The 14,076-nt window shown below is 42.9% G+C and overlaps 1 protein-coding gene across 1 annotated transcript in view; it reads left to right on the top strand.

The window, feature by feature from the left end:
• Positions 1-12,311, top strand: part of PLCH1 (phospholipase C eta 1) — a 131,403-nt gene extending 119,092 nt beyond the window's left edge. Inside the window, exons 19-24 of the mRNA XM_081139225.1 lie at positions 2,044-2,128; positions 3,986-4,132; positions 4,362-4,441; positions 5,972-6,031; positions 6,480-6,834; positions 9,183-12,311. Coding sequence (XP_080995351.1) covers positions 2,044-2,128; positions 3,986-4,132; positions 4,362-4,441; positions 5,972-6,031; positions 6,480-6,834; positions 9,183-11,266 — 2,811 coding nt within the window. The 3' untranslated portion in view covers positions 11,267-12,311. The remainder of the gene's footprint in view (positions 1-2,043; positions 2,129-3,985; positions 4,133-4,361; positions 4,442-5,971; positions 6,032-6,479; positions 6,835-9,182) is intronic.
• Positions 12,312-14,076: the final 1,765 nt, after the last annotated feature.

Raw genomic sequence — 14,076 nt, 5'->3', positions numbered from 1 at the left:
CACATGCTGACTCTTGTCATGACTTGCTGCACCTGTGTAGCATGGTTTTAAAATGTCTCCACTATGTCCTCAGTGTCCTCTCTTTCCAGAGCTTCTATCCCATTGTCCCCATCCCGGTCTTGGCCTTCATGGCCTCCGTTTTCTCCCTACCCGTCAGCCCATCCTATGCTCATGCCCTTCCTCTCGGGGTGTCCATCACTTCAGGTTCTTTGCCTCTCCCACCTGTGAAACCGTCCTCTCTGGATCTCGAATGACGGGGGAAACCACGCAGCTCTGCAGTTGGATGTTAACCATAAACTCTGTCTCCACATCTTCCAGATGTTTTTCATTATATAGCTACCTCTTTACCTTTGTAATTAATACATAGTCTGTGGAGTTAGAGTGATCTTTTAAATGTATAGGGACTGTCTTTGTAATGAAAACAAAAGAGTCTCCTTATCTTGGCTTACAAGGTTCTTTATCAGGATATTGTAACTTTTTTTGAGCCGTGCGACCCTTTGGTATCTGATGAGGCCCTTCTCAGAATAATGTTTTTAAATGCATAAAATAAAAGAGGGCTACACAGGAAACCAATTACATTGAAATTCACATATCAAAATATTAAAAACAAATTGTGACATGCAGATACATGTGTCTATTAATGCAGTAAATAGCAGGTTCTATGGGTGGCCTAATCACTATTAGAATTTTAAGTCGTGATGCTTATAGATGATATCCATGGAGATTTCTGCCACAGCCATCATGTGACATGAGAACATCCATGGTTTCTGTCAGGCACAAAATTGCAGTACTGATACTTCTGTGGTGTCCTTTACTCAGAGGGTAATGAAAAGAAAAATAGAGGGTTTTTTCCTCCCCACCCAGACTCCCATGATCTCTCACATTATTCATATTTCTGTGAATGGAATGTCAGTTTTTCTTGCTCCCCATCAGAAATTGTCATCTTTAATCTTCACCTTTTTTCTCTCTCTCTACATCTAGTAAATGACCACCTTCGTCTAGTAAATGACCATGTCCTGCCTCCCAAATCTCTCCGCAGCCCTTCCGATGCCGTTCTTCTGGGCTCTCCCGGGGCTTGCAGTGGGCTGAAGCAGACACTGCTCTCTCTGCTCACAGAGGAGGAAACTATCTTCTCTTTACTCTCCAAACTCCTGAAACTGTGTTTTCTGAGACTTCAGTCACTCTCTCTCCTCTCTGGGTTCTCTAGGGTTTTAGTCCTTCGTAGCTCATTGTCTGGAACCTGCGCCACAAAGGAGAGGTGACAGATGGGCACTGAGGCGGGAGGCCTTCCCTAGGGGAGGCGTGAGGTGCAGGAGGTCGGAGGAAGACTCAATGCTCATATTTTTTCTTTTGACTGCTTTTTAATCTTTTTAAGTATTTTAAAATTTATATTATAGTATCCACTGACTTAACGACATTAAAATTCACAAATCAAATGAGGATAGCTTGATTAACCACTATGCCACCCAGTTCAAAGACAGAACCCCCAAAAGCTTCTGTCTGTCGTCCCGGTCAATACTGCTCCCCCATCCAACACCAACCCCTATCGTAATAGACAAATTTTGTCTGTGCTCAAACTTTATGTAAATTGACTTTCACAGTATTGACTCTTTTATGTCTAGCTTGTTCAACATTATGTCTGTGTAGCAGAACTTTGTTCTTTTTCAGTGTTGTATAGTATTTATTTCACAATTTATCCAACCCACTCATAATAGACATACAGGTCGTTTCCACTGCGTGACTATTATAAATACAGCTGCTCTGAGCATTTGTGCATGGACAGAAGCTCTCATTTCTGTTGGGTCATCAGGTGAAGTTTGTATAGCAATAGTAGACATTGGCCAACAAAAATTCAGTCTGTTCTTTTATTACTGTCTCATGTATCCAAATCTGTTGCACCTACTTCAGTTTCTCTTTCTTGTTAAGCCCCTAATAAAATAGGTTATTGTTGAAATATAGACATTTTGGCCAGTATTCTCATATTAATTAACACATGTATAGAAATGTATCAGTTGTTATAATACACTCTCTTCATTTATATAGATCATTGATCCTTTTGTTGAAGTTGAAATTATTGGATTGCCAGTCGATTGTTGTAAAGATCAAACCCGTGTGGTGGATGACAACGGTAAGATCATGATCTATGTTCACTTTCAACCAGAATGCTCTAGAAATAGAATTTGCACTGAGAAACAAAAATGTGTCTACGTAAAGAAGAAATTTCTTGAGTTCGTAACTGCTGTCTCAGTTGATGTTAAGGTCTATTAGGCACATAAAACTAAGTAAATGTGGAATGTTTTGATGGACATTGTAATCTAGGCTCTCAAGACTTTTGCTTTTGAAGCAAACATTTTTTTCTAGTGTAAAAAATAAATGATATTTTAAAGGGCTGGCTTAAAATTCCACTTAGGAAAATGCTATATTTTTATATTGTGTTTTCATTATGTGAGTTCTCAAAGCTCTCATTCGTGAAGGCTATGTCCTGATGATCTCTTGTGGTTTCTGGAGCATGTAAAACTCTAAAGGCGAACATAGCACACTCTGGCAAGTTTGCTTCTTGAATATGTACATGTGGAGCATTCTTGTTATTTTGACCATAATGTAAAGACAGCTTTCTTTACCCAACCTTCGTGTCTTTTTCTTGGTAATCAAAAATTGTGTTTGTTCATACATTTGACAACATTGCATACTTGTTTTTCTCAAATTTCAAAACACTGAAGAAATTAGAAATTCATAAAGAGACCTTAAGAGGAGTTTTTCTAAGCAATAGCTTAAGGAAAGGAATTTGGGGGTTCAAGATTAGCACAAACTTATTACTTAAATGCCATGTTTAAAGAAACCAACTTTCTATATTGTGTTTTCCTACCAATGTTCAATAGGTTTATTTTTCCAGAAGTCAATGAGAGGTCATCCCTAAGTCAACAAAAAGATAATCTCTTCTTTTGTTCAGGAGGGGCTGCATTTCGATGATTTTCAGTCCATAATTATGTCATTAGCTAAGGTGTTTAACAGGGTTAAATGCCAATGCCCCTGAATGCATACGTTTAATAAAACACTTTCATTTTTAGAAAGGGAAAACTTATAGAGTATTAAATTTTTATCAGTTTAAATAATTATTTTATCTGAGAGAATCTTACCAAGAAATAAATGTAGTTTTACATTTAGAATTTGAATTATAGACCTTTCTGTTTATTTTCAGTAGCTATAAAAATACGTCATCTTTATGAATTAAGGCCTTGCTTCATGAGAAGCCACTGGAAATCCATAATGAAGAGTCTCAGTAGGCTCTGTCACTAATTGTGTGACCTTAGGCACATTAGTTTCTCTGAACATCAATTTTTCAACTATGAAATGATCTATAAATACTTATATTCCTACTTTTAAAAAAGGAGCATGTGTTACTTGTATAATTTTTGAAAGTCAGTAATATACATTTTTTTCTTAAATAGAAAACAAAACAAAACAAACCCTACCACCATTAGAAGCTTGCTTTAAGAATTAAGTAGCTTGATATATAAGCATTAAAATCTGCATAGCACCTTCCTTATGAAACGGTTGCTGGAGATTATTGCAGCAGCAGAATCTTTGATGAGCCAGGGGCATCATTCTCTTGTGTGCGGAGGGGGTGGAAATCATCTTTTATTGTTTTATGCTGAAACGTTCTTAGATCCCTACTATAGCTACTTTTGACCTATTGATTCATCCTGAATATCGTGTGACAGAGCTTTCTCTACAGTGCAGTTTGGCATCAAAGATGATTAGAACTGATGCAATCATCTACAGGCAATTTTCTTACCAATTATTTTCTAGCAGTGGGGTAAATTCTGAGGCTTTATTTCAGTAAAGCATCCTGGAGTGGCTGGGTCATCTGCATGAGTTTAATAACCATTGCAAGCAATTTTCACTGCCTGCTTTGCAGATGTTGTAGCCAATTCATTTTTAGCCAACCCCTTTGCTTTTTTGATTTTTTTCCTATTTCTCCAAGGATTTAACCCTGTGTGGGAAGAAACCCTGACATTTACAGTGCACATGCCAGAAATAGCTTTGGTTCGGTTCCTGGTGTGGGATCACGATCCTATTGGACGAGACTTTGTTGGACAAAGAACTGTGACCTTCAGCAGCTTAGTGCCTGGTAGGTGTGGGCTGGCCTTTTCTCTCTAGACTGACCATTCCATTTTCTTTGGAAGATTTAATATACTATATGTGATATGTACAATATATGACATGTTAAATGTGTTATATCACATGCTTTGTGAAGTGTAAAGAACAATGGTAAAGTCAGAATCTTAACTGACTTGTACCAATGGGGAAGCCAAATGCAAGTTCAACTGAAAGGAAACTGCTTTCTCTTCTCTTATCAGGTTACCGGCATGTCTATTTGGAAGGACTGACAGAAGCATCCATATTTGTCCACATAACAATCAATGAAATCTATGGAAAGGTGAGAAAGATTATAGGGCTTAAAGCCTCATGCAACAATAATATGGTCCTTAACAAAATTATTAATTGACTAATTATATCAAAGGAATGTACATCTGGACAAACTGTTCTTTAGCATAAAACTATAGGGAAGCCCAGTGAGCCCAGGATGCTGTCCTGTGCTCAGGTCCCCATCCGCATGCGTCCCTTCTGCTCTTTAGGGGTGTGTACTCATTCCTTCCCCCCAGGGTCTCTCTGGGCTTGACAGAAAACTATTCTCTCCGGTGATCATCTGTTTGGCTAAAACTGTCTTCAAATAGTTAACTGTTGAATTTTATTTTAATTTTTAAAAAGTCCTAGCTGTCTGCCATGGGAAATGTAGTATCTCAGATATTTGATGAATTACTTGTACTAACCAAGCTGTGATCCCAGCCACTTCTAGGCAGGATGCTTTCATTGGATGTCATTGTATTTAACAGAAAACCTAAAACTCAAGAATGAATTTAAAGCCACCCACAGGACTTAAGAGAAAGAGACCACAAAAATGTATTCTAGCTCTCTCCTGATGCTGTTCTCTTCATTGTAGAACTCACTTGAGGTTTATAAATCAATAGGCTGTCCTCTGGTCATGCCAAGTAATTGGAAACTTGGCCAGTGGAATTAATTTTCAGAACCAGATGTGATCTGGAGGGACTCTGAGAGCATTGAGTAAGGCCCTGAAATATCCAGTGCTCTTTCCCAGAAAGTCTGCATGGACTGGAGCTTCTGCCGCAGAGGCACGTACATCCTCTGTGCCTCAGCTTTCTCATCTGTAAATGGGGAGCAAAAATAGCACCTACCTCATAAATCAATAAATATATGTTATCTTTAGAAATCTGCCTGGCATATAATAAATGCTCAGAAATTTTCACTAATGTTAATATTACCATGGCTACAAGACAATTGCTAGGGAATGGACGAATTCAGCCTAAATTGGGGATAGATGTTTCTCACATCAGTCAGGGGGTGGGGTGGTGGTGTCTAAGGATCCTAATCTCTAAAAGTGATGCAGTTTTAGTCCATGACTTTCTGTGTTTAGTCCTGGGTTTCTGTTTGTGCTGCTCGTTGAGATTTTTCCCTCTGGGCTAAATACATACAAATATAAATGATAGAAAAATGATTCTTGAATTTCTAGGAATCCCAGGTTAACTAAGTAGCTTGTCTAGTATGTATCACACTTGAGAGAAACAATAAAATTCAGAAGTTGTTTAAAACTTGATCCAGAAATAAATTAAAATATGAAAAAGAAAGTGCTCCATAGGGCTTCTCTCTCCTAAGCAAGTGTCCACTTAGAAGCCATATTATGTATTACCTTCAAGGCCTGTTTGGGTGGGATGCACACACCGCAGTGTGGTGGTGGTGAGCGGAGCAGTGGATGAACTTGGGGCTAAAATCGCCAGAACTGGAAGAAAGGGTTCATAGAAGCGCACGCATTTATTTCTTTCATTTTCTTCTTGCTCTGCCTTCTTGAACTGAGCCCAAATTGTGCTTGTCTGTCTGTCTTCCCTTGCAGTGGAGCCCTTTAATACTCAACCCCAGTTATACTATATTGCACTTTCTAGGAGCTACAAAGGTAGTTTCTCAGCATGGTGCTTGGTTCTTGCTGGTGTGTGTCCTAAGCGCTCGGGGCAGCATGCTCTCTCATGTCACCCCATCTCCCTGCGCCCCACTTCCAAACGCACATCTGTTGCTTTAAAGCGGCTGACGCGTCTAACCGTCTGTCCACTGTGGGAACTTGTCCTGCTGCCTCGTCACCTCGGCAGGAAGGTTCTGGGAGAGCTTGGCTGTGCAAGCGGGGGGCTGCCTTCCCCACAAAGGAAGGTGGCGGGCCGTGCATGACCTTGTGCAGACGCGCTGCGAGCTGCTATTCCTCGGCCTGCACATACTGCAGTGGCCGCACAGTTCGATCCGTGCTCCGTTTCCCGTGGAGCTGCCCTTGAAAAGGCAAAGCCCTGGGGAGGCAGAAGGCGGGTCGCGGCCGCGGCGCGGGCTGACCCTGTGCCGTCCTTTTGCGCCCCCAGAGCAGGCAGCTGCAGGGCCTCCGGGGGCTGTTCCACAAGCACCCCCGGCAGGCGGCCTCCGAGGGCGGCGCCCTCTGCCTTCGCAAGCGGTCGCTGGGGGAGCGGATCCTGCGGCGCTCGGCCAGCGCCCCAGCCAAGGGCAGGAAGAAGAGCAAAGTGGGCGCCCAGGAGACGGCGGAGATGAAGGATGCCGCGTGCGAGGCGGCCCGAGCGCAGGACGGCGTCGCCAGGAGGCCCGCGCGCAGCCTGCAGCCGCGCCCCGCCTCCATGCCCGTGGACAGGTGCGTCCTGGGGCCGCCGTCACCGCCCGCGCCCCGGACAGCAGGAGGCCCGGCCGGGACCGCGAGCTCCCTGGGTAAGAGGCTCCAGGTTTCTCTAAAAAGAACCCTGTAAGCCGCGTTCTGGCCTTGAATTATTGTAACGTCGTTGACATTTTGTAGCCGAAGTAAAATAGACTGAAAGGTAAATAGCTTTTAAAGTTGTTTTTTAGGCCAGATTTTAAACTTTGCGGGGAGGGTGGTAGAAGCGCTTAAGCCTTAAAATCACATCGGCAGCTGAAAGCGACAGTGAGGGCTCAGCGGCACCAGCGGGTGTGACTGCACGGAGCCGAGGCATCCATTAGGCGTGATGCAGGGAGGGGAAACCTGCAAAATACAGCAGGGATCTTGGTTTTCTACGTGGGTCCTGTGTATACTGATTGTTTTCAGGCTGAATAGAATTGTGTTGGTTTTTCTGAGGGGACTGCAGTTGTATTTCTCTCCCCAACATACATTTCTGCGACTGGAAATGTTTGTGGAGAAAGAGGAAAAGCCAGATGTGAAGACAGGTTACCGTCTTCGCTTAAACATCTGCGCTTCCTCAAGAGGCAGCTCGGGCGGTGTTTCCTGTGGCCCGTTTCCCTGACCCCCGGGCGCTGGCTGGCCGGGAGGCAGCGGGTCTGCGGCCCCTTCCCAGCTGGAGGCGCCTCAAGCATAGGGACCCAGTGTTGCCCATCTTTCCCTAATTTGAGCAAAATACTTCACTCATATGAAGAACTTGGTAAAGAGCGATGCCTGCCTTGCAATGTTCCAAAGAATTCTCAACTTGCGCTGGTGACTCCTCTTCCCGATTCATAGATAACTTAGCGCCATTTGATGTCTCTGTAACAGGTATGTTTTAACTAACCCAGAATCATCTCAGACAAGTAGAATGTGATACCTGTTTCCTTTAGGAAATTCTCCTTTTATTATGCAATCTAATTTCAATGATCGATTTCCTTGCAAATACCTTTTTGTTTGTATTGGTTTTTATTTTAAGATATTCTAGGGAGACAAACCGATTTTTGAATGGTGTATTTGAATGAGAAAGGGGAGTTTAAAAGTCTGAAATTTGGCTAAGAGTAATATCAGAGAAGAGATGAAATATGTGCTTCAAAATTTATGTCCCCCAAATGGAGTACGGGGGAAAATAAAGCTATATTCAACAGAAATGGGTAGCAATTCTGTTAATGCTGAAATTAAGATGTTAATATCATTAAGGTGAGTTAGAAAGCAATATTGAGATGATGTTTCTTTCTTCCGTTTGAAAAACAATCATATAAGTTAGTCATTCATATATATATATATGTATAGATAAAATTTGTGGCAAATACAGAGCAAATCATAGCCATGGATGCTTCAAGTTATAATGTTGAAAAAACATTAAGTGGAGAAAATGCTGAATACAAAATTCTATACATAGGCTGTTCCTCTCCAAAACTAGCAGTGCCTGTCTCTGAATGGCAACATCATAGGATATTTAATTTTTTTCTTTATAATTTTTTGGTTTATCAAATTTTTATGATGAATTTTTTTAGTTAGGAAAATATTTAATAAGTTAAACCAATTCTTTTTTGTATATCATGACTGAAAGCATTGAACACTATTAAAAGAATCTGATCAAGAGTATTTAAACACCTAATATTGTCTTAGCACTATCCTAAGCATGATGGGGTACCCTGGATTGCTGTGATTTGTGTGTTTTTTATTTTCCTTACTGTGCCTGATATTTTACTGCCTCTTTTATGGAAGAATGCAATGTGAAATGTGTGTATTTCAAAAAAAAAATTACAGAAAATTAGGTATTCACAATGGCATAGAATTAGTGACCAATTCTTCAATTTTACGTTCTAAAGCCAACATATATTGATATTTTAATATATCTATCACACCTTCCAATTTGTTTTAGAAATTAATTAAATTAGATCTTTTGCCAAAATGTTTTTTAGAAATAATATGATTTGTGCTTTTTACTAATTCATGCTTAACTGTGAAAGCTTATAGTATCTTGCTTGCAGGTGCCACAGTACTTTGTTTAACAGAGCTGTCTCGTTCTGTTTTTATTGCCATGCTTCTGTGTAGTACAAATCTGAATAGGAAACAACTTAAGGTAATCCTCACTGTAAAAGTATGGTAACTCATTGACATTTTTTGGTAATGAATATTACATCCTTAACTGATGTAATAGCTATGCAAAGGGAAACTTCAGCGAAATTCCTATAAATATATTTTACCATTTATTCATCACACAGATATGTTGTTGCAAATCTGTACAATCCATACTTATATTCAGTCACAGTGTAACAGATTTACATTCTCCATTTGTCTGTCTGAAGACAAACATGAGTGTTTGCATCTTCTACAGAAAGTGCTACATGTCGCCTAAAATGTTGTTTGTTTCCTTCAGCAGAAGATAAGGATGGCTTCAGAAACGGGAAGGCAAGTATAAAAGACGAGCATTTTCCAGATTTCAACAAAAAGTTATCCTCTTCCTCCAGCGCTCTTCTCCACAAAGACATCGGCCAAGGGGACTCTGCTGTTTGTACTGCCAACCTGCCAGCCCCAGAGCAGGTGGGAGCGCCAGGTCCCAAGGGTGGGAGCACCAAATCAGCCGTGTCAGGTGCTGGCCAGGAACACCCCTGCCCCAGCAAATCCCTGTCCCCAGGGCAGCACCTGGCCCTTGACCCTGCAGTCAGCCTAACACAAGATCTGTGTGGTGTGACAGCCGAGGAAAACGGCATCGCTGGGGGCTTTGTGGAAGGGAAAAGCACACTGTCGGGAAGCCTCCTTTCGCAGAGCGATCTGGAGATGGAAGATGTGGAAGGTAACTGGGGTAAGGGTAGAGCTGCGGCATCTTTTTCTCTGTCAGACGTCTCTGCGCTCTGTTCTGACACACCTGAGTTACATTCCACCGCCATCCTGCGGGACAGTGACATTTCCCATCTTATCGACAATGTCACTTTAACCAATGAGAGCGAGCCGGGCAGCTCCGTCTCAGCACTAATTGGCCAGTTTGATGAGACCAGGGATCAGGCGACCGTCACAGTTGTTTCTCAGCTTCATGGCACCAGTGTGAGGTCGGGCCATCCTCCCTTGCCCACCATGGACCTAAAAATGCCCTTCAAGCATGGCTTTTCCAGGGGGAAACCCCAGTCATCCTTACTGTGTTCCTCTCCTGAGCGGGTCGCGTTCTTAGGTCCTGAGACCGCCGAACACTCAGCACGCACAGTTGTTTGTGAAACCGCCTGCACTCCGAACGACTCTAAGACCAAACCAGACGATGCCCCTTCTGGGAAGGCCAGGACAGGGGCCTTGGAAAGCAACCCGCCTCCTCCCTCTAATACTTCTCACTGCTGGTTACCCAGAACTCCCACCAGTGGGAAAGACTGGGAAATACTGAAGATCCACGGCCCTGCTTCTTCCACTGACCTGACACTGGGAGATGCGATAGCTGATCCCGCTCTCGGTTTGGTTTCTGGGGAAAGCAGTCTCGTGGAAGTGGGTGGAGACTCAGAAAATCTGTCTGTAACCACCTATGAATATAGGTCAGAAGGCACGAGTCACCTGGCTTCTCCTTTAAAACTCAAGTACAGTCAGGATGTGGTGGAACATTTTCAAAGAGGCTTGAGAAACGGCTACTCTAAAGAGACTCTCCACCCTTCTGTCTCTGAAATATTCAATGATATTCAAGATGTCAAAAATCAAAGTATTTCTTCTCTAGCCTATCAGGGTGCTGCTTTTATGCACAAGCACTTCTCAAATTCAGATGCCAAAATGAACCAGACCTGCGGGCCCCCATCCAGTGCTCAAAACTTGCATGCCCCTGTGCCCAAGCCATCCCCACACCCTCCCCTGCCTGTTCTGAAGCTGCCCAGTCCTTGCAAATCCAAAAGTCTGGGGGACTTAACATCGGAGGACATTGCCTGCAATTTTGAAAGCAAGTACCAGTGCATTAGTAAGAGTTTTGTTACAACCGGCATCAGAGACAGGAAGGGTGTGACTATGAAGACAGAGTCCTTAGAGCCTATGGATGCCCTGACCGAGCAGCTAAGGAAACTTGTCTCCTTCGACCAGGAGGACAGCTGCCAAGTGCTGTATTCAAAGCAGGATGCCAGTCAGTTCCCCAAGGCGCTGGTCAGAAAGCTGTCCTCCAGGAGTCAGAGCAGGGTGCGCAACATTGCCAGTCGTGCCAAGGAAAAGCAGGAAGCCAACAAGCAGAAGGGCGTGAACCCCGCCCCGGAGGGCGGAGTGATCCTGCGACACCGGCCCGCAGCGGCCCCGCCCGCGGGGAACCGGCACTCCACGGGCTCCTACATCGCCGGCTACCTGGGCGGCGCCAAGGGCCGCGGCCTGGAGCGCAGAGGCGCCCCCGAGGGCGCGTGCGCGCTGCGCGCGGGCGCCGCCGACCCGCTCGGCTCCCACCGCGCGGTGCTGCAGACGGAGCCCGGCGGCGACGATAAACCGGAGATTTATTTTCTTTTGAGACTGTGAATGACGTAAAGCTGCATTTTCAGTGTTTACAAGGTGTCCTGTAGAATTGTCAGAGTTTTCAGTAAATAGTCCTTAGCTTTGAAATCATTTTAAAATGTATTTTTAAACTTGTATCTTGGTCTCCCTTTGACTCCATGGGTCCTTGCTGTTCATGCATTTATATATAGAGTTGGGTGGCATTTCCCACGTACCTCGGACCTCTCCCCCTTGGCGTAAACTCTATCGGTATGAAATATGTGCATGCGCTAGACGCGAACCTTCTCAGCAGCTTGTTACAATGTTTGTATATTTCACCTCACGTCACAGTCACAAATGTGGTCATTGTTACTCTTTGACTTGACCTAAGAGACTTTGCAAAGGACAAAGGGATGAATTCTTTATTTTAAAGCCATTATCATCGTTCCTGTGTTTCCTTCTTTGTTGAGAAGCCCAGATGCGTTTTTATAACTCAGTTAAAAGACGATTAAAAGTTACCTTACCTTTTACGATCTCTCTCCCCCAACCAGCATAAGAGTTCAAAGGAGATTGGTAGCTGCTCCCCCCAGACCCTCTCATTTTACAGCAGGCTGCCAGGGTGAGAGGAACAAAGAAAACTTATGTATATAGGGACACAATTGTTTGTTTTACATACATTTTATTACATATTTTTGCTAATGGCTTTGTATGTAACAAGAACACAGTTGCCAAGCTGTTGTACTTTTCTTTCTAATTTTCTGATTAAATTATAGACTGCAAATAATGGCTTTCAAAATGAGGGCTTTCCAGACCCTAACAATAGTAGCAGAAATGAAAACTTCGCCCAAAGCTTTTGAGGGAAAAAAAAACTTTATCATAATAAAATCCAAGTGAATAGATAATTAGATGAAACCTTTTTCCTTCAGGGATCCAAGTAACTATATATTTTAGTACCAACATACATTCTTTTCACTGTGAATCCATTTTTTTTAATTGCATGTTCAGATGTCCCTCTTTGCTTTTTTGTAACATTAACCGCAATGATGTTCTTCTTGGAATTCATGAAAATATAATTAAAGCAGATTTTTAAACACTCGGTGACCTCTTTTTCAATTAAAGTTCATATGATGACTGTTGAGTAAAGAACTCAGAGCATTTGGAAATACTTTCCTTTTCATCTCTTCGTAGCAGAAGGTATAAGTTCTACAGGGGACGGTTATAAGCAGCAATTTATGTCTTTGAGTGTTTTCCTGATGCTTTAAAGACCTTATTTGTAAGGTGACTTGAAAAGAAATCAAATATAATGAGTTTTTTTGCATTTGGTGTTGGTATTGCCAACTTAAAAATATTCCTTCCCAAATCTTGCCCCGGGGGGAGGGGTTCAGGGAAAGTCATGCAAGATGCTGTGTTTGGCAGATCAGACGATCTGAAGCTTTGTTGTGTGAGAGAAGAGTGGGGAGGAAAGCAATCAGACCCTGGCCACCCTCAGTCCCCAATTCTAAACTTCCGCACAGTGCTGAGGGTCTTCCTTTCTTTGGATGAGCACTGGGATGCTGGTTCGGGTAGGAATGTAATGGTGAAAGGGAGAGTTACCCATTTTCACCCCCTTAGTGAACCTGAGATGTTTTTGTCTTCTTGGGAGTTCTGAACCCACAAAGTTTGATCCTTAGATTTCAGTTTCTTTTTAAAGTATACTTGTCTTAAAAGAAATTGACATGATGTAAATTTGTTGAAATTCATCTCCAAAGGGATAGAATTTAGCTGCCTGCCTTTTGTAATTTGGCAGAACCTGTATTCTTAAAGAAATCCAGGAGTTTACATTTGGATGTCAGCCCTGTCTCAAAGTGACCTAGTGGTAGCATAAGCGTTTGGTGCCAAGTGATGGGTTACTGGACCAACCCCCTGGTGCCTATGTGTGTCTGTTGTCCATACGTGCATTCTTCTTCTACTAAAAGGACATAGGAAGAGAAAGCGACTTTATAATTACTATTTGGAGATTGCCTAATAAGGAAGAGGGGACAATAAATCTTTAATTTTACTTCAAACTTTCAGTGCTCAGATTAGACTCTGAACCATGGTTTCTCTCGCTGTTTAGTAGAATGGATCAGGAACTCACACAGTCACAAGGGAATCACACGACAGGTGAGATCTCAAGCAAATATCAACAGGCTTTCTATTCTTTTTCTTTTGAGGGCTAGAGAGTCCAGGAAGCCCCCAGTCTCTGCCAAGTCTGACTAGAACAAGCCTGTGGAGTTTCAAAGTTTCTCATTTGATGCCTTTCTTAGAGACTGGATGGAATACTCCAAGCCTGAGGGGTGGCAGGTGGCTAGGAGAGTGGCCTATAGCAGCAGCAATATCCACAGAGGAGAGAGTAAAGCTCCTTAACGTAAATCTGATCAAGCCACCTTTCCCGCTGAAAAGCCTTGAGTGGATCCCCATACTTATGGAATAAGTTTCCATAGTGTTGTATACTAGGTCATCTCTGACTTGGTGCCCTTGTCTGTTTCTACAGCCTGGTCCCCTCTGCCTTAGAGTGCCCTTTCCTTTTTTTTGCCCACTGCGTTTTCCAAGATGTATCCTGGAAGACCCTTTTCTCTAGAGAGCCTTCTCTGACTGTCATCTTCTCTTCCCTGGTTGTACCCAACCCATCTAGAATTACTCAGTTCCATTTGGGGGCCTCTAATTCCACTCCATTGTAGCAGTCTGTTCACATGTCTGCCTCCTCCCCTGGACTTTGGCTTCTCTGAGGGCAGCAATTATGCCCTGTGCTCTTTCCCTAGCTCAAGGCCTGGGACAGGATTCTGTGCCTTTTCCTCTTTGCACACACACAACAAACTGAGATGACAAATTCTCAT

Source organism: Miniopterus schreibersii (assembly GCF_964146895.1).
Source record: "Miniopterus schreibersii genome assembly, chromosome: 5".
NCBI classification, from domain to species: Eukaryota; Metazoa; Chordata; class Mammalia; order Chiroptera; family Miniopteridae; genus Miniopterus; species Miniopterus schreibersii.
Note: the sequence above shows the minus strand (reverse complement) of the source record. Positions and strands in the feature narration are given on the sequence as shown.